This window comes from Opisthorchis viverrini (assembly GCF_000715545.1).
Source record: "Opisthorchis viverrini unplaced genomic scaffold opera_v5_120, whole genome shotgun sequence".
NCBI lineage: Eukaryota > Metazoa > Platyhelminthes > Trematoda > Opisthorchiida > Opisthorchiidae > Opisthorchis > Opisthorchis viverrini.
In genome coordinates, this window is record NW_008751779.1 from 1250127 (window position 1) to 1270767 (window position 20641).

A 20641-nucleotide genomic window follows, 5' to 3' on the forward strand; every position below is an offset into this window, starting at 1 on the left:
GATCGGATTCGCCGGTCGTCCAAATTGCTGCCCACTCGCAAGCACTGTCTGGTCTGTCGCGTTCAGTTTGCCCTTGTAATGTGTAACTCCACATCGTCCAACCCACCCGTAATTGTTATAGGTTATACTGAGGTGACAAACTGTTGGCTTGGGAACTCCGTTTTGTAGAAGCCGTTTGCAAAACCACAATACGCCATTGTTCAAAATGGGTTGCAGAGCGAATATTTTACCTCACCTTGAAGGTACACTTTCGTATTCATTTTCTTTTGCCGGCTTTACAGATACTGTCAGTTCCAACAATTGGTCAGTTGTGTGCAAGCTGCAGGCAGTAAATAACGCATCGCAGCAGATGTAGGCTTACCCAAACCTTTAAACTTGTTTGAAACGTGAGCTGCCTGAATAGAAACTAACAGGTAGGTGCTTCAATGAGAGAATATACTAATTTGCATGCCTCTTGTCTTCAGTGTTGGTGCGCAGCAGCGCAGTATACCAAAATATGTCTGGAAGTTAAGCTGCGTGGAATTATTTCAAAACCAATATCCACAGCCAAACAACATGCTTCATTTGATGCTTCCGCGAATTTCTTAGATCACTACTTAAGTGAGGTTGATCACTTCAGCAAAACATGACATAATTGGGCTCCAATAAGCCAAGTCAACCCTGTTAACTGCCATACCGTTCGACTCGTTGTTTCTGGCCTTGTCACTAATAGCCAGCCACTTAAAAACCTATCGATCGAGCATTCGTGTTGATTCAAGTTTGATAGGCGAGACTGCTTGACTCGCTTGCTCGTCGAGTCGCACGTGCTTCTCGACCATCTACCCCCGTTTGTACGAGGGCTCTGATCACACCGTAGTATGACATTGAGAGTCCGCTGTCGCTTTCTGCCAACGTGACACACACACGCACGCATAATCATAGATAGATCAGGCGAGTTGAGCGGGGTCAGTCGTGCATTGAAGTGTAAGTTTAAGAAGCGTCGATGTCTGTGGAATGGGTCCATTGGGTGTACCAATAACTGAGTGAGAATCTTCGAACGTGCAAAAAAGACGTACGATGTCTCATGCGCGCGAGATTTCCTCATCCTGCAGGACACCTTGATTTTATCTCGAGAGGCGATAAAGTGGCTGCTGGGAAACTTGAAGTGGCTTCAGTTCACCGTCAGAATGATCACAGCTTCTTGAGAAGGAAGTGTTCTTGGCTCAAATTGTGCTAGGATGTTCTTTTGCGTGGTATTTTTACAGGATGTTTCCTGTGACGTGATGGAGAGACGTTTTTGTTTGCTACCTCGAGTATCTGAATTCCTCTGGGGGCACTTCCGTGCATTCGACTTGAATGATTTCTCTTGACCGTTAGAAGCTTTGAGCATTACAAGGCTACCAGAGTGACGTGATATCAGTGGAGCCTGAATACTTGACTTTTAAGTGCGATATTTAATAGGGCGCCGTACACTTTCCTGAGTGCATTTGCACTTGGTGCAGCTGTGGATTTCGCCTCAACCTCTATCTCACCTCATCTATCTCAACCAACCGTATCTGAATATTACTATGGGAAATTTGGAGTCGCTCTCGCACAGGTTGACAACAGTTTGTCTAGAGTGAAATCAGCTTACCGGAACAGATAACTGTTCAACGAGGGATGAGCATTACATGGTTACTAGAATCGATAGGGCGATCGTTACCCGACTCTCGGTCTTTATACATTGATAAAGACCCCGGTGAGAAGTGGCTATTTTTTCTGACGCATGTTTAGAGTTTTCCGAGCTAACTGGGATTTCATAAAGTGCTGTTAAAAATTCCATGCAGTCTTCCAATTGACGTGAGTCATCAATGCACCTGTAAGCATTATCAGAAGACAGCGTTTATTTGGTCGGCCATGCGAATTTTACCAGGGAAATGGAGGAATTCCTTTTGACCGATTTCAAAATTTGCTAGTGCTATAAACTTTGACTGCATAGGCAAATATTGAAGGAATATCACGGTAGGTACTCAGTCAAGTCGCAGCTAAAATATAGGGTTTTCCTCAGATAATTAAGTGCCTTCATAAGTATCGTTAGATTTCCGGTAATCTCTATATCAGTGAGAATGGCATAAGCGCCTTGGTCAGTAGAAAATACCATATGTTTTCAAGACTGATAATTAGTGTTAGTGTAGGCTAGGGTTTTTCTCATCCATAACCTACACGCAACAAGGTTGACGTATTGTTTTCGGCTTATATCTCTGGACCGGTGTTCTCCCAGCATTTCTCTGGGCTCCCTTTCCTTGAGCACATGAGTGCGATTATCAGGAGTTTGGAAAAACCATGTTTATCGACTGTGATAACTTGACTGCCTAAATGAAGTCCTCGGTAACAACCATTCCAGAACCTTCTACTAAATACTTTTAACCGTCCTTGCTTATGTTGTCCATGCCTGTTTACTGATTATCGGCAAATCACTTAATATTGGGACGAATGATGGGTAGATAATTGCACTTTTGCAAAGCAGTTGTATCTTTGGTAGGCACGGATGCTGCTGCTGAATTAAATCGACTTCAATTGGGAAAAGTTTGGAACCGATGGAGAAGTCATCGTTTCAGAAGGGCTTGGTAAAAACTACCGATTTTTTTACCGAGCCCTTCTGAAACGATAAATTGACTTCATTTTGAAGGTTGTGTATTAGGTTGCAACCTCACTCTTATAAGGGGAATAACGGTGATATGGTAAGTATAACCTAGATTTTAAAGTGCGTTTAGTCCAAAAGTATTGCCATATGAATTGAATTTCAGCTTAGTCAAACCAGTGTTGTTTAAATAGCGGAATGCCTTTTGATGCAACTCCAAGTGGTGAGGATGGACGAATACGCGAGGTGACGGATAGTTGTGAAAGAGACAAGCTATCTATCTGAGTTGTTAACCACTGGAACAATGCACACTGCCACCACTTGTTTGTAGCCACTTTTACGTGTTGCTAGGCATCAGTTTGTATTGTGAAATTTCATGTCTCAAACAACCACATTTCGGTCTCCATAAATTGCCAACATATTTAGTCGACTGACAGACTGGGTTCCACATTTTGAGTGGACGCTCACATTGAGTCCAGGTCAATTTTGACCTCGAGCCGTAGCCATCTGCACGCCTGCAAAATAGCCCATATAGGCATTTTTCCTTCATAGGCGACTGAAAGATTATCCAGGTTGCAGCACCCACTAGTCGTTTTGTTGCTTGAATCCCAGTAACCACCATATTTAGACTCCTTCGGCCGGACAGAAGTGTGGGATGCTCGTCGCCCAGATATGTTCACAATTGGTAACTAAGTAGACTTACTTCACGTGCACCTGAACACCGAATGAGTGACTTGTCTTGGCATTCTCAGGGCCGTTGTACCGTTCGAACACATCTCATTCGTTCGCTGTTTCTCCAACTTTCAGTAAGTTTTCAAAACATTCGACTAGAGCGAAAGCGAGAAAATTATGAAGAGTGATTTCTGCTTCCGAGCGGGAATTGTCTAATATACCCCGCCAACTGATTTATTCTGCAGGTTAAACTCGCAGCAAATACGGCGGTACATCGAGCTGTGTTTACCGCGTGCTCAAAAGCCCATACGTGACGGTAATTTTCTCTCCTTTTGGCGTGAATTTTAACGCATTTCTGTCCCTGTTAGTATGCTAATATGCTCTCCATGCTGGTTTTTCCTTACAAATATATTATTTAGATTATATTATTAGGTGTCTTTATTGCCTATTTTACCTAACCACGCTTGGAACATATCTAATCTGCGGGTTTTTCGTGATGTGTGGCTTTCAGTGTTTTTTCTGTGTGCTTTTACAAACATTCGCTGCTTTTATGTGTCCAGCCTCCTATCCCCAAGTGTTTTGTCTCCTTGGCCTTTGTTGCGTCGTTTCACCGTATTTCAAATGCATACCTTATCCGATTTAGATACCTCCAGGAGTTCACTGCCCTTGGCACAGCTGGTGGAATTTACCAGTTCCGTGATCAACTACTCTCTGGTTCACCGGATTTGCTGTTCGTCATGAATGGCGATATTTGTTGTGATCTCCCGCTGGAGGAAATGCTGGAATTCCACAAAACTCTAGGTTCAGGAGATCGTTTTGTTATCATGGTGACCGAGGTAACTGGTGTAATTTTGTTTTGGCATTTCTCTTTTCGTTCCTTCTTTTTTGAAAACTGCGGGCTACTGTTCCACTCACGAAAGTCAGGTGATTCTTTCACCGAAGTCGAAAGTGTTAAAGCATTTACCAACCGAATCTTTGTACAGGTTTACGTGACCATCTGATCGGTTACCAGTACACCTTGTCTACACGGGCGATAAATGCAATTTGACTGATTGAACCAGCCCACCCACGAAGAAGGACAACTTATCGACCATGTATCGAATCCGAGGGCTACGGAATTTGTCTAATCACCAAAAGATCACCCCATTGGCATGATTCTACCTTCAGACTTGTTTCTTTTATTTTCATGCGAATTTATCTACCATCAAAACTTCTGTACCAAATCCAGCTATTGTGACAAATAGAGACTGCCACTACTGGGTGTGTGTGTTGAGACTTACCTCTGTGTGGTGACAACGTAGAATGCATTTACCAAAGCTTCCTCCTGTCAGTCCACGTCCCCGACAACCCAACTGATAGTTTCTCTTTCTGATGGTTGTGGCTTGGAACACCTTTTGCCAGTCACCGCTGCCTCCCAGTATGAAGACTTTTGAGTGCAAGATACACCAGTAGTTCCCATGCTGGATCGTTTAGGAACACATGTCCTCGCTTCCTTTGCAGAACACTATTCGTTTGATATGGTTTGCGTTGAGTTACAGTTATGTTTTTTTGTGATGATAAGCGTCTATTTCTGCCGAACGGAACTTACCAAGTTTAGCGTGAAATGATTGGTCGAAATTTGCCAGCAACATACGAACAATTTCAAACTGTCTGGTGCTCATCAAGCTGACATAGCTCCTAGATTTTAGTCTGCACCTCCCTTAATTGACCAGAAACTTTTCATAAGTGGCATTCAGAGCTGTGGTTGGTGAGTCTCAATTGGTTCTTATCAGTTTTCAGTGCGCACGGAAATGGTGTACATGCGAGGGGAGGATCTATGATCATGACCCTTAATTCCAGCACAAAGTCCGGAAGAAAAGTACACTGCTACAGGACTCAACTGCTGCTGATATTTTGTTTTCATTGAGCCATTCGTAACGCATGCTATGAGCTCCTGATCGTTTGAGTAAAACGCCGTACACTCGGCTTGATAGGCTTGGAGTTGTAAGCTGGGTAGTCGCATTTTTCAAGACGAGAACAACATCCCGCTTGACGTTTTCTTGAAATAATGGTCAATATCGTGTAAAATATCACAATCTTTGAATCGCGCTATTTCTGAATTCGGTCATTTGATAATTTCACCAGCTGACTCAAGGGATATCGAAGCTTAGGACTGGACCTCTGCAGCGAACGAGCAGCAATCTTGGTAGCATTGCCGTGCGCGCAACAGTACTTCATGAGATATCTGCACAAACTCGTTTATAATGGACACCCTTGTTTCATCTTGGCCTCCATGCACGCGCTGAAGTCAGCAGATTCATTAAAGTATACCGGGATCCACACGGGTCATGTTTTACGCAGTGGACGATAGTGTAGTAATGGTCTGCATGGACTGATCATATGTTGACCCAAGTCAGCATTTTGATGAGCGGAATAGCCACCCGACTTACCCTCCCCAATCTCTCGACTGCTCTGACCTCCTTTCCTCGTCCATTTTGTAGGACCTCCTCTTACCTCAGGGATGATATAACCTCATGAGCGCCAACACTGTCGAAGAATTATCCCCTAGTGGTTGATAGCACTCCCATTCGGAAAATTTCCTCCAACTCAAACAGTTCCCATTTACCCCACTTTCTATTGTTTAGTCCTCATCTGTGATTACTGTGATGACTGAGCACTAGATATTGGTGTAAAGAGGAAAACCCTTCGCCACGAAGTCGTCTATTAGCAAACATCAACTAAATAGTAACAAACTATTGCACCTTGTTTTTAAAAACTGAACACTCAATCGTCTTCTTGAACATTCGTGGATATTCACTGACTGTCAATTGTAAACGGACGCCGCAAAGCGGTTCCACAAGTCTTGTTATAAACCCCACCTTCAACTAGACGCGAGACGAAGTTACGAGAAAACCACGTACTACTCGCATGTCTCATCAGCAGTATCCGCCGTTACACTGGTAGTGTCATTGTCTGTGATAAGCATAGTATTTTTCCTACCTGTGGAGCTTGTATGTCTCGTGAATTAAGCGAGTAGCGTTGAATTTGAGTAGCATTTTTCTATATGGTCAATCCAGAGTATGGAGTTGGTGAATCGGTCAACAGTACAATACACGCAGTTCTACGTTTCAGTCGGGACCTTACCTTGCCTTCCGATCCATTTATGCCCGGACGCTATGGACTACCGTAATCATCACAATGCTGCCCGGTCAGCTCGATTTGAGCCCAGTGAAGTATGTTGGAGGTTAGTATCCACCTTCATATGAATCAGGAAGCACAAAGCACGATTTAACTACACCGAACCTTGGAACGGTTCTAAATAAACCTGGTTTGCTATCCAGTGTGTAAGATAATCAGTTCAATACTCATTTCAGGGTTGGTTTTCCACAGCTTCTGGGAGCGGCGTGTTGGTTCCCTTATGTCGGGGTCATTAGTCATCTAGGAACAGTGGATAGAATCGTCGTCATCAGTAGCGTATATAAATGGTACTTCCTTGCCGAAGGGCATTGTAGATAACTCCTGTAATATGGGCATGTGAATAGTCATGAATTCCCTCCTGCCAACCACGATGCTGTTAAGGAGTGCTTCCCTGAACTCGGGTTTCTGGTGATTTGACAGCATTACCAAAATTTTAATAGTTACACGGCATCCGGATTTCGTCATAGGTTCATCGATTTCTCAGCATGCCTGTTATGGTCTGTCCTATTTTGTTTTTCTTGTCTATATTTAGGAAGTAAACGATTCCGTTCTTTGTTTACGCATTGTCGAAACCGCCCTGCGGGCTTAGTTTACAGGTGTCGAGCCTCGTGCGACGTTTACTAGACGGTAGTTTTATCTCTGGTGCATTGAGACCACTCCACTTACTCTGACCATTTTTGTCCGCCCTTTTGATAGGCCACACGTGAACAGTCAATGAAATTCGGTTGCATTGTGGAGAATCCAGAGACGCATGAGGTAAGCTTTTCGGGTTGTGTTTCATCTGCGCAAGGGTTCACCCAGTCTGCTTTTGGAATGGCTAACAAAGTATCGTGTTGGATGTATATAGTCAAAGCGGGATGTTTCTTGAACCGCGGCCAGTACCTGTCACTCATCGATTCTTATCGAAAAAGGGATATACATCTACAAAATTAGTTTCACCTTTATGCCGACATTCACTAATAGGAATGCTTGTATTCAATCGAGCATTCGCTTTGACACCACCTTTTCTTTTTTGACATCTCAAAACACGGCCAAACGTTACGCATAATCTGTAACATCTGGCCTGTAAGATATATCTCTTCGGCTTTCGAATAACACTAATTAGGCATGCTCCCTGTGAAGAGTCCTTTAACTGGAGTATGGCCAATCGCAGCTCGCCACGGTGCTCGAGCGGTAAGTGGCTCAGTCGTTTGATCAATCACGTGAGAGTTAAGTGTATTGGTCGTTGCAGCTGCTTGCGGCTTCAGATCCCACCCAACGGTTTTGCAGCCCATCGCAACCAGATAAGTATTCCTTTTTAATGACAGTTAGGGTAAGTACTGTAGAAGCACCTTGGTATGACTGCTAATACCTGGCCTCATGCATTTTGTACCAACGTGGACTTGCCGGATAATTCGTTGAATCCTCTTAAATACATTCCTAATTCCTCATCCGCGGCGTTCTACTCGGCGTTGCTACTCCCCAATTCAAGTCTCTTAAAGATGCGATTTGTGTTAGACAAGTCCCTTTGTTCCAAATATTCTTTATTACATGTTCTCAGTAAATTGTCGGTTCTATAATTTTCTGATTTCAACGCGAGTTTTGCGTTTACTAACTCTGTTCAGGTTCTACACTATGCGGAAAAACCGGCTACATTTGTTAGCACAACAATCAATTGTGGAATATATCTGTTCACACCTGGTATTTTCAAGTTCATTCGCATAGCGTTTTTGGAACACCAGAACCAAGTGAGGTGAGTGAGCGAACTACTGTTGTCATGGTTGCTTCCCTAGTTTTTCGGTAGTGTTTGACTGTACTGAAGGTAACTGAACATCTAAGTCTCCTTTTCGCCTCCTTACTCAGTATTCCTCTATTTGTGAAAATATCCAAAAGGATGACAGTTGCTTGTTGTTCCTACAGTGCAGTGTTTCGCTCCCGCTGACGAGTGTCTGTCATCACCTTTGAACCTCTTTTTGAATGAGGTTATCTGTAAGCTGCTCTGAACGCGAAAGTTTTTTGTAAGTCTAGGTCACTTGAGAAGAAGTGGCTCAGTCGGAAAGCCCATGAACCAGCCATAAGCAGCACTAAATGATCAGAACAGTTCGGGATTATTCTCAGAATTCACTGTCTTTTGCTGTTTTACTGCTCGATATACTACTTGGGTGTGCCTACTTACACTTGCACCGAGGACTTCTTTCTCCTCTCCACTAGTCTACATAAACGGATGGTTGTGTTTAATTTGGGTATAGGGTAGTAGCGAGCTAAGCTGATGTTTTAGTCAATACGCAGTTTTCAGCACTGAATTTGGGGTGAATGGACTAGAGGTGAATCGATCTATAGTCCGACCGATCTGTCTTGATTCGCTTTTCTGTAGGCTATCCTTTAATCTATTAACTGTTCATCTATCTATGGACGGTTCTGTACGTGTCCTTCTGGCAGACTTACGTTAGTAGTCGAATATTCGAGTATGCAGCCTGCCAATGAATGATATGTAGCACTTCAATTTTATGAAAAATTGTTGGTCTGACGGAATAGCTGCCACATTGTGGTGGTGGTCACTATTCAATGCTGCAATGATTTTGCGGGTTTGGCGGCTGAAAATCCCTTTAACTTTAACCATGCCAAAAAGATCAACGAGGTGCGGCACGTGAAAGAACAGCTGGCCCCTCTACTTCAAGAAATCGTATAAAGAGGCGACCTGGAGTTAAATTCGTACTGTCCTCTGCTATAGGAGTGTGAAGGTAGTTGGTTCCTTTTGGTGACCAGCACGTCCACTTTATAGGAGCACGGATGCTACGTTCCCACGGGGAAGGATGAGTTAGAAAAGGTTTACCCTAAAAACTTCGGCAACTTATTCAGTACGGTCGGCTTTCAAAACCGCAGAGTTTGGAGCTGTTCTTATATCACCCGCTCGCACAATCGCATTAGGAATCAAATGCTTACTGCTTGTGCTCCTTGATCAGCCCTATGCAGCTACTTTGGCCAGATTACTGAGTGTTTTGCTGCGCGAAGTTTCGCTGCCTCGAGGTCCACACTCCAACCTTCTCGTAGTGTCTCAGACTTTTGAGTCAAAGGCTCGAGATGGGCTACCTCAATCAAACTCCTTTCTTCGACCCCAATCTACACGTCTTTCACCTGTAAGACCACAATTCGGCTATACACCTCAAACAGCAGGCAAAGAATCCAGATCTCTTGTACTTTATTCTTCCGATGTGCTGCTTCTTGTGGTATCTGTGACGCGCGAGTGGTACCGAGCAGGTACTGAGATTTTACTTCGGTTATTGCCGAGTATCATTTGATCCTGGCCACTATATTTTCAGCATCGACTTACTCGATGGCCGCCAACTACAAACCACCTCGGTCTGTTTGGACTATATAGCAATCAGCTAACGACGGAGATCTTTGGCAAAAGACTGTCGTTCGTTTTGGGTACCCTAACTTCGCCATTTGACTCAAGGCCATCCAGTTCATCACCTTCAAAGCATCTCTGTAGCCTAAATACATCGAATTGAGTTGGCTTCTGAACTTCCAGAGCTCGATGGACACTTTTGGAATAATGGTGACAACCGGGAATAGTCGAACGATTCTATGGGGGCGACTTTCAAAACCGTCTACTTGAGGTCGTTCGCACACCATGTTGAGCATAGGATCTCTCGTCTGATAGTAGGAAAATTATACCAGCAACAAATAATATAGTGGCATACGCAGATCCTTCAAACACAGAATAATGCAGAGGTTAAGAAATGCTTAAATATCCCAATGTTTTGAACAATAACACCGTGACAAGCATTAATGTTTTCTGGATCTGGTCATCAGGCCAGTACATTTTTAGTGGTTAAAATAGGAGTGAAAAGTTAAATACGCGGCGAAGATTGGTCAGTGAAATGAAAAGCATGGGGACACGAACGATTGGTTGTGTACCCGCTCGTGACATCCAGTAGGATACTGCGAGACAGTTTGGAGTGACTTGTTCGGTTGATCCGTGTCGTATGACCAAGGCAGACTCCGCGTTCGTATGAAACGTTTTGACCGTACAGTACCAGGTTTCGCAGACTTATTACGACTGCTTCGGCTGCAGTCAAGCTACCCCACTTGATCGATACTGACAGCCTATTGGGTACATGGCAAATGGCATGAAACGACTCATTCGGATTGACTACGTGCCCGGTGTCCATTAGGTAGGTTAAGAATTCCCAGAGAGCGCTGATGGATAGCGCAAGCCCGAGAAAGCTAGAAAACTAGAGTCGCGCCCTATTTCAGCTAATCTGACCAACTGGACCGATTGGGATGCGCATCCTCAATGTGTAAAATGTCGCTGCAAAACTGGATGGGATCGAACCCTAACCTCATGCTTGCAGATGAACCGATCGATGTTGAGATAAGTTCATTTCTCCGGGAAGCTGCACAGGTCCTGGTGGACTGGTCGAAGAAGAAATCACTTCCTGAATTATGAGGGCCGAAACAGCATTTACCAGCATCAGCGGACTGTCAATGGTAATGTAAGGTACATTTGTTAGAGGATCGGCCACTGTGTTCAGACATTTGAGCAAGCTGTTTGACCATCGATGGCTCCGAAGCATTATGCGGGTCTGGTTTGAACATGGGATCAGTAAGGCTGAGGTAGTCCAGCTGGTTTCCGGGAAATTCCTGTGTGTCTCGACAGGTCTGCTGCTCAGACCACAGGTTACACTCATTGGGCCATGTAGTTCGCAGACCATGGGGTCGTTTGACCCCGCAGAGCCATCTTCGCCAGCCATTTGGGTGAAGGCGGCAAAATGTTAGTCAATCGATAACTTGGCAACGAAGCATGAAAGCTCTTACTGGTCAAGTGTTTCGCGTTGATAACTGCCGCTTCCTCAAATGGGGACCGCGGGACGAAGCAAACCGATTCTCGGTGTCTCTGACAGGTATTGCGCAACCAATACGCTCCTACATCAGAGACATCGCTTTTAATGAGGAGCTTCTTCACTCTGCAATATCGGATAAACCTGGCCATTTAGAGTCAATGAATTGAGTGGGCCATCGCCTCTATGGCTTGGCTCTGATTCCGTTATCTAGGGTGAATGAAAATGGAGGCGGAAGAACCACTGTAATTGGGTGCATGGTTTGTAGGTGGAGGACTGAATTCAATTAGTGCAATCCTTCCTCTCTTGGGATTAGTTACTGTATCCGACTGAAGTCAGCTTCCGATAGGTTGATTTTTTCTATGCCGGGTTATACGTTCATGCCTTTCCCTTTGGGAATAGGAAAATATCCTCATTTTTGCTATCAAGCGCTTCTTTCATAACCTTGAAGCTAAAATTAGCGTGAGCGTGGTGTGCAAACGCTCTATTAAGCAGTCCACAAAGGAAGTAAGAACACGCAATTTGTGCCAGAATGCACTGGTGTGCCTTTTTTGAATCAAGTACCTATGCTCTGGAACTCTATATCCGGCTAGGTTTTTCCCCAGAAGTGCACATCGGTCGCTCAGCGCTCATTTGTATATGAAGGTTGGTAGCATCGCTCAGTTATTTGATTCCCCTTTGAATCAGTTTTACTCCAACTTGGTCTAACTAGATACCGATCTGTCTGATACATCAAAACGAGTTTTTTATATCCCTCACTTGATTGCTTCAACCAGGATTGTTGTGGACCCCGCACAGTCTGTCCACGTTATTCAACTGTAGGCAGGCGTGGTTGGTGGAGCAGCGTACTCGTATTGTGTTTCGTACTTGCCGGACACGTGTGACAACTGCACGCTGCTCTCACCGGATTCTTGGACGGACTTTACCAACTTTGAAGGCAGTTGAACCTAACTTGGTGACAGCTGTATCAGTGCAGTCCTCTGAGGTTTATGTGAGGTCTGTATTTCTGAGTACATTCCGACAACTCGGGGTACGTTATCACCGAACAGTAGTCTGCATTACAGAGACTTATTGTGGTACAAAGCAGGCCGTATTGAGATTATGTCGATTGGCCTGAGAAGCTCCAAACAGGCATTCACTGAAGAGATGAAGCAAGGCGCGTGATAAGAAATTGGTTCCACTTTCATGTGCTGACGGGCTGTGTTTGTACCTGTCTAATATCGTAAATAATTTTGAGTCTGGTTAGGTGCTCCCAAGATCAGTGACTGAATTACAATGTTTGGTAGCTATTTGTCCTATTTTGAAACGCAAGTTTATTCTGCTTTTGGTCATTTTGACTGACAGTATTAGCACTGTTTTCCACAGTTACGAACTGCGCCCACAATGCAAAGAAATTATCCACTTGGAACGTGAGATTTGTCAGCCACTGGCTGGTACAGGGACTCTTTTCGTGTATCACACGACTCGATTTTGGAGTCAGATCAAGTTTGCTGGGTGAGTTTGCCAACTTACCGCCTGTGTGCGGACTGCTTAACCCCAGTAAGTTGGGTTATAACACATCGCTTTTGACAGAATGCCTTATGCATTTGTAACAGCAGGAAATTGGACAGGACCCAGGAGAGCAGTTGGACATTACTGACGTTGCTTACGGTAGTCTGGATTCCCTGTAGGATGTAGCAACCTTCAGAGGCTGGTGGACTTCCTCAGAACCATTTTTTAAGGTCTGATCCTAGTCATAATTCTTCGCCTTTTCTAAATACGCTCTTCAGGCTTCGCTTCATAAGACGGACGTTCGGATACTCTGTCAACAAGATTCGTGTGTAACCAATCACTATCAATAGCCTACTGTAAACAGCACGGACATGTAGGAACACAAGCTTAAATTTCACAGTGACGTGAAGTTTTGAGCGTTTCTTGCCAGAGCGGTGATCATACGCTTCCTACTGTTGTGTTTTGATAATATCTCGCTCACATCTACTGTTTCAACAGCGGAATGAACACGGCATGTTTTCGACTTTCTAACCGATGACAGGAGAAACAAAGCAACTCACGACTGACGTTCGTCCGTTTCTTTCGCACTATTATGTTACTGGAATAGTAAAGTCTGGTGGGGCGTGAATATTCGCCCACAAAATGTCCACTCAGTTTTTGCACATATGGTTTGCTAAATAGTGTTGGATGTCGTGGCTTATTCCTCGACTGTTCACCGCCTGCTAGTTGCCGTTGATTTCAGATGATTCTTTGAAGTCAGCGTGATTTGCATGACTTCTATCACTATAAATCGACGAGATTAATTGTCTCCTTGATGAACAACTGCAAAACTTTTTTGCTGACATCCACCTGTTTTTGTTGTTTTCGTGTCCCTGCTATCCTTAGTGCTGTCATCTATGCAAATCGCCATGTCCTGTCGCTGTACGAACGCACACATCCTCACCGTCTAGCTCGCATGTCCCTACCCAGCTCAACAGGGTTACAGTTTCTAACTACTGATAGTTCCCAATCGATTACCATGAATGGAGACTCCTCAGGCGAAATCAGAGGACCCATTATTATTGGTCACGTTTTCATCCACCCAACAGCGCAGGTTGACAAAACTGCCGTAGTAAGTTTCCTCTCAATCAGCAAATTCAATTTACCGTGTATCATTGGGCACATTGGTTTCAGCTGCTAAAGTTTCGATCACCGAAAAGTGGAGAGTGTGGGAGATACAACCTATTATTGAAGGCATGTTTAGTTAGTTTTGGAACAGGGTAGAGTCACGTTTTCATCCACCCAACAGCGCAGGTTGACAAAACTGCCGTAGTAAGTTTCCTCTCAATCAGCAAATTCAATTTACCGTGTATCATTGGGCACATTGGTTTCAGCTGCTAAAGTTTCGATCACCGAAAAGTGGAGAGTGTGGGAGATACAACCTATTATTGAAGGCATGTTTAGTTAGTTTTGGAGGTAGGTAGATACGCATTGAAGGCAATAGCTTTGATGCACGAGTGCCACTAACTAAGCGATTGGGCTATTTCTGCCGGTGTCATTAACCATTGGTAAGTTGGGTCCCCATTCAGAGAGGCCGCGATTGTCGACACGACTCGCCTTACTAGTTAGTGTTTTCATACTTCGTTGCCAGGTCATACACTGTCCACCTCTCGGTCGCTTCCACTCATCACAGGGCCGGTGTTTACGTTCCATTCAGACGCACTGGATATTTCCAGCGGTCGTGTGTAGACCAACTGAACTCTTGAGGTGCTCATCCCATCGCCCAAGACAATGGTTGAGGGAGTGAATTACCGTTACGTCTTATTCGCCTATCGTCCCCTTGACACTTGTCTTCTTTTGACCGGCTGATCGAATCTGATAAGGTAGGGCGCGACTGTTGCCTGCAGCGAAAGCCTTCTCCATCTTCGGGGCCTCCGAAGCCCACCAGTGTTCCCTGTAATTCTTCAAGCTCTTGATAATCCGGTACTTGAGGGATCTGCGTGCGTCATCACTCTTGGTAGTTCCTGACCGAGACAGGGGTGACAGATATTTAAAGACAACTGTATACTGGGACCCAATCCACCGTAGATGCCGCGAGCCGTTGTGTCAGTATCACCGGATACTCGAAGAGTGAAATGTGGAACGTCCGAGCTCGTCGTAAGCGGCCTGAGGTGCACGATCCAAGTGGGGTCCTGAATGCGTGTTTCGGAGACACAGCATACATAGATTACGAAAGTTAAGTAAGGTTTCGACAGGATATACCTGCTTTCCAACTTAACATAGAGTACAGACATTAAAGGCTGCAATGTGGATCAGATCTTTTGAGGTTAGCGAGTGACTATTTTTGTTTATTTTTCCGGGCGACGGTTTAGAGACGCGGCAATGCCTTGGGGACTGGCAGATGGGTTGGTGGCACTGCATTGCTCGATGGGTGCGGAGAAAGTATAGGAGAGGGCCGGTGATGGAAGATCATTACTGTCTCCTACTACAGCTGCGCACAGCAGATACCTTTTGAGCAGCACCGGGGTCTTTGGTTTTAAAAGTATTTCGACCGTGTTGAATAGTTGTCTTTGGGTGATCGGAGTGCGCGGTTTTCAGGGCCGACCTTTTCTAATCCGTTCTCCCTCGCGGAAAGACAGCATCACTGCTTCCATAACTATGGACGTGTTGGTCGCCTGGGAGAAGCGCCTTACTGCCTTCACACTCTTATCGCAGAGGACAGTACAACTTTACCGCCTCGTAATACTATTGCTCGCACTAAGGGGGGCTCGCTGTTCTTCGTCGGGCGGCTTCCCGTCGGCCTTTCTGGCGTGGTTGAACCCTTTGGAACTGAGTTCCAACCAGTATAGCCCACAGAACCATTGCAAGAGTGACAGCTCGCTGTTCTTCGTCGGGCGGCTTCCCGTCGGCCTTTCTGGCGTGGTTGAACCCTTTGGAACTGAGTTCCAACCAGTATAGCCCACAGAACCATTGCAGCACAGAGTGACAGAATGGTTTGGATAAGCTCCTTCTCAGAGCTTTTGAATGCATTATCATAATCGGTTCAGGCTAAGTCAACCCATTTACACTCGACCAGGATTCCAATGACTTTTCTTTTTTTCTCCTCTTCGAGTGCTCCCTCATACACCGTTGGTGAATTCGCGTAGTCGCTAAGGTCTAAGATACATTTCGTCCGTGGAGTGTGATATTTAATGACAAACCCGTCTTGCAAGATATTCTTGAATTCGTATTGAACAGTAGCTCACTGTCCAGTTTGTGCGATTGACCGTGCCTCTTCTAGCATCAGATTCTTTCAGAAATGACACGATTGTTTGAGCACTGTAGGTTCGCCCCTGAATATCCTCATCTATTTAGAACTGTTATGTTCACTCACCTCTAGTAGCTTCCCGATACACCACTCAGCTTCCTTTTTCCACAGCTTGGTCCGAATGTGAGCGTGGGAGAACGTGCTGTGATTCGAGGTGGTGTCCGCTTACGTGACTGCATCGTTCTTCGTGATGCGGAGATACGTGAACATGCGTGCTGTTTGAATGCCGTGATCGGATGGAACACAATAATTGGCAAATGGGCTCGTGTGGAGGGAACACCGAATGATCCGAACCCCAACAAACCGTTTACTAAGTTAGATGTACTACCCGTGTTCAATGCTAAGGGTCAGTTAAATCCGTCCATCACAGTTATAGGTAAGGAAGTGTGCCATTTTGTCACTTATTTTTGTCCTGTTTAGCTAGTCTGACAGCCATCCTTCGTTACGTTATCAGCTGTCAACTTTTTGCTTCATTTTACATAGCTAGTTGTTTATGTTCGAAAAAACTCTACGCATAGGGTCGATAGAGTGTTTCGTAGCGTGACGTACCAGCTGATAACTTGCGATCTGGAAGGTGCCGTTACGCGCTATTGACATGTGATTCTACCTTATGGTTCCATTTTCCTGGCGTATGGTCCATGTTTGTACGGGTTAAGCCACATGTCTGGATGACCATGTTATCATCTATCCATAAACCATCAAATAGTAAGTCAGCCACCGTACTTATTTTATTTGGTCCTGTTGTGGTTATACAGCGGTACCCTCAATGAAAGGACATCATTAGAATTGGGCAGATTCCCACGGTTCTTGTCTGCTCACCTTTTCACTTAGAAGCGAACAGTCCCCCCAGTACACGCAACTCAATATGCTGATTTAGTTTATGTGCGCCCTGGGGTTTGAAAACTAGGACTATCTGTACTGTATGGGAACACACATTTTCGTAAATCACTTTAATTCCCTGGGGGACCTTATTCGATACGCTAATTGGCTGGTAAACATATCCTTGCCACTCCGCTTACACAATATGATGCTGGACCGTTTTTGGTGACGTTTTCTTGCCGCTGTCCAGCCTGTCAGCGAGTTAAGTCGGGTAGGAAGAGTCAAATTCAGACGTTAGAGTTTTCGCTCCCTCGTGTTATTTACTGCTGGTACGAGCAAGTAAGTCAACATATTTTCAATGCAAAAAATCTGAGAACTATTGAAAAGGTTTGCGATCCCTTTTTCTTAATGATGAGGGTTGCACATCTCCCGAATTCTAGGATATATTTAAATTCGCAACGTGTGACAGAGTTATTAACCCCCCTCTCTTAATATCATCGTCATCTGATGGACACTTCACATCAAGCACCTGAAAACGCGCGATTAAATTTCTGATGAGCAATTTGTCAATTAAATGTTTCACTTAGCTGTTTACATACATACGGGAGTGAGTGGCCCAAGTTGGTTGGAGCGCGATTTATCGGCNGGCCGGAAGCTCCGTGATTCGAACCCGACCTCTGCCTCTCGACTTCCCCTGTCTAGGCTTGGGCATTCTACTAGTATCCTATCCCTTGTGGAACTTTCGGGTGGCGTGACAGTTAGACGCCGAAAGGGTGCTACAGCTGAACGATTATTATTATTATATATGGGTTACAGTCTCACGGTCCTGATGGTTTCAGTCTGTCTGACTTCGACTTTGGTTTGATGTCTGAAAGTGTTCGCGTTCGTTCATTTGTTTCACTCGTGGATGGTACTGAACATGCGAGTCTTAAATGGTGCTTTTTCACATAATTTCAGAATGGGGCAGTACGAGCGCGATCAGAACATAATGGGATAGGGCTTAGTTTGACTTGTGCTCAAGACTAGAGGCTTGATCGTCCTAGTTCACCAATGACTTTTCGGCTACTACTGAGGAACCTGGTGGCATTTCAGTTCTAGCGCTCTCCAAAGGCTCTATGTAGGCGGTGATCTCGGAGTGGATATCACAGCCAAAGGATTTTTCTACTGAAATCCTACTTCTCGTCTCCCTAATAGATTTTGTCTTTTCAAGAAGCCTGTCGCTTTCTTTTTGGTAGTTTTTGCGTATGATTGGCTGCGGATTCCTCTAATCCCACACAGGAGTTCCAAATCTTCTCGTCATTAATTTCTTCCGGAAGGGGCTAATTCAACCTCATGAGATATTGACAGGTTGCGGGGAATGTTCCTCATGATATAAGAAGCTGACCCAACAGTACGCTCATAAGGAAAGCCATTATATATGCTATCTGTAAAGATATGTACACTCTCTTTCTGAAGATATTATCACAGTTACTACCCAAAATTTACAAGAAGAATCTCATCAAGGTTTGTGAATAATGGGGTTAGTATAGCAACCCTGTCAGTTCGATCTTCCTAGCTGTCTTCGTGACTCGCCGTCCGAATAGGGCCTCACGGGAAACGGCATACCATGAATCTACACGAAGTTACCCACATATGTACCTTGATGATTTCTTGCACGTTGCTCATAGGTGACATTTTTGCAGAGCGAGAAACATGTTCGCTGCGAACCAGGCAGCTGTAGAAACCTGCTTGAAAGAGGCACAAATAGCTAATACCCACCCAGGCTGGTTTATTACCCTTCATAGTAAATGAATCAGGCCACCTGACGTGATCAGCAATATTCCAAAGAGGGAGGTGTCACTGTGCTTTTCGTTTAAGGGTGACCAGGTTTCTAACCACACAGGGTAAAAACGCAAATCCGTCCAAAACTGCACACGCTTGATTTTTGTAACCAGAGATTTCACGGTTCAAACAGTATTGGACAGCATATCCGACCACTCTACCTTACATGCCATTTATCGATTATCTCACAGCTACAATCGAACATTCGTATGCAAAACGGACTCGTGTCGTTGTCAGCGGATGTCCGATTAGTTACCCAAACGTTGCGACGGACCACGAGGCTGCGGGCAACAAGTCAATACAAAAAAACTGTGAAACAGGGCTATTGGTTGACCTGTGTCAAACCCCCTAAATCCTGCTGTGCAACCGAAGCCTGTGGTTGTTAGCTTTTTGTTAGGCAGTACTAATTAGAGAACGATAAATGTGCTCACCAAAATATCGATCCATGCCATGGAACTTTTCTCCTAATTTGACGTTCCGTGCTAGATCCTCGTCACAATGTCTCTAGAACGTCTTATGTCTTCAAGGGATAAAAGCTTGTTGAAATGTCAACATCCAGGAAGTTGTTTTTCCCTGGTAAAAAATAGTAAGCCGCCTAACTAGTTCTCCTTGTAGAATGGCATGGTGAACTGTCCTTTCATCAACTGTAAGCTTTTTATGGTAGTTTATATCACTTGTGTCCGGGTTGATGTACCACAAGGGAAATCCGGCATAAACTCCACAATTGAGTTGATCTGTTGAGCTTCTAGATGGCTGTATTCGTTTGGTCTAGTGGTTCCCGTCAGCGTTCGGATCATGTAGCACATATGCGGTCACATGACACACTAAGTTATATTTGTGGCGATCAAACTGCTCGTTCGTGCCTGTTGGCTAACTTGTTTTTATGCAATTTCCAGTCGTTGTGTGCTCTAATTCCGCTTATCTATGCACTTGGATTTGTGCCCAAAGAGTATTCATATATTTCCTTACTGACTCCTCTCCTCTTCTCGCTTTAGGTTCAAATGTTGAAGTTCCGGCGGAAATAATCGTTTTGAATTGCATTGTTCTGCCACACAAGGAGCTGGCGCACAGTTCAAAGAATCAGATTATTCTTTAATTCCTAAAGGCATGCTTTTTCTCATATTTTCACCGTTTCTTTTTTCAGACGGTTTTCTGGTGTTCTTTTCTATTCATTTAATTATTTGAAATTGTCAATTGGCTGCTTTATACACATCCCGATTGACTAATGGGTGACAGTGCATAGGCCCGCTGATCCATGCGGGCTACCCTGTCTCCCATCGCCTGAATAACTTAGCTCTCTCTGTCCATGTTCCGTTTTGTACGTGAGCCCGTACCTTCCTCTCAATTCGCGATTCTGTTTCCCACGTTGGTGACTATTTCCATTTATAGAGACTAAGCGGAAGCTCTGTTCAGCGTTTGCAGTCGCCACCGTGCTATGTCCTCCACTTCCCGTAGTTCGTACCATTCTCTCTTATCACGATGCGTTGTTTTGCTCTGTTGATGTTTTCTCTGCATTGGAACATCTCTAAAACGATTTGTATGAGAGCAAAGTTGAATCCGTTTCCGACTTTCAAAGTATTTTGTCTGGCTCTCACATACTATTATGTGTCTTCTCTTCTGTTGCATTCGCTATCTGTTAATTACATTCTCCAGGCTGGCTGTGGGAAAAGTGAGTTCTTTCACAGAAGCTTAATTGATTAACCCGGGATGTTCTCACTGCACAACAGGATGTGAATCACTTTTTGTTATCCAAGACTTGGAAGCGACCTCTTGAGATTGTTTCCAACTTCGAATCCCCAATGTCGGGGTCTAGCAGGTGCTGTTTGGTAGCGTTTCTCTATCGACGCGTCCAGTTGATTTGATCAGTATGTGCAGATACTTGTAAGCAACGTCACTCTTCCTTGTTAGCGCGTGTAAGAATCTTCATGCGAGAATGTAATCGGGTTCCACAAA

The 20641-nt window shown here is 44.6% G+C and overlaps 1 protein-coding gene across 1 annotated transcript in view; it reads left to right on the top strand.

The window, feature by feature from the left end:
• T265_06125 (hypothetical protein) overlaps window positions 1-20368 on the top strand; it is a gene marked incomplete at both ends in the record, with an annotated part of 28722 nt that extends 8354 nt beyond the window's left edge. The window contains 7 exons of the mRNA XM_009171311.1: window positions 3915-4107; window positions 7145-7204; window positions 8053-8180; window positions 12637-12765; window positions 13648-13873; window positions 16160-16424; window positions 19684-20368. Of these exons, the coding sequence (XP_009169575.1) occupies window positions 3915-4107; window positions 7145-7204; window positions 8053-8180; window positions 12637-12765; window positions 13648-13873; window positions 16160-16424; window positions 19684-19784 (1102 nt within the window). The remainder of the gene's footprint in view (window positions 1-3914; window positions 4108-7144; window positions 7205-8052; window positions 8181-12636; window positions 12766-13647; window positions 13874-16159; window positions 16425-19683) is intronic.
• Window positions 20369-20641: the final 273 nt, after the last annotated feature.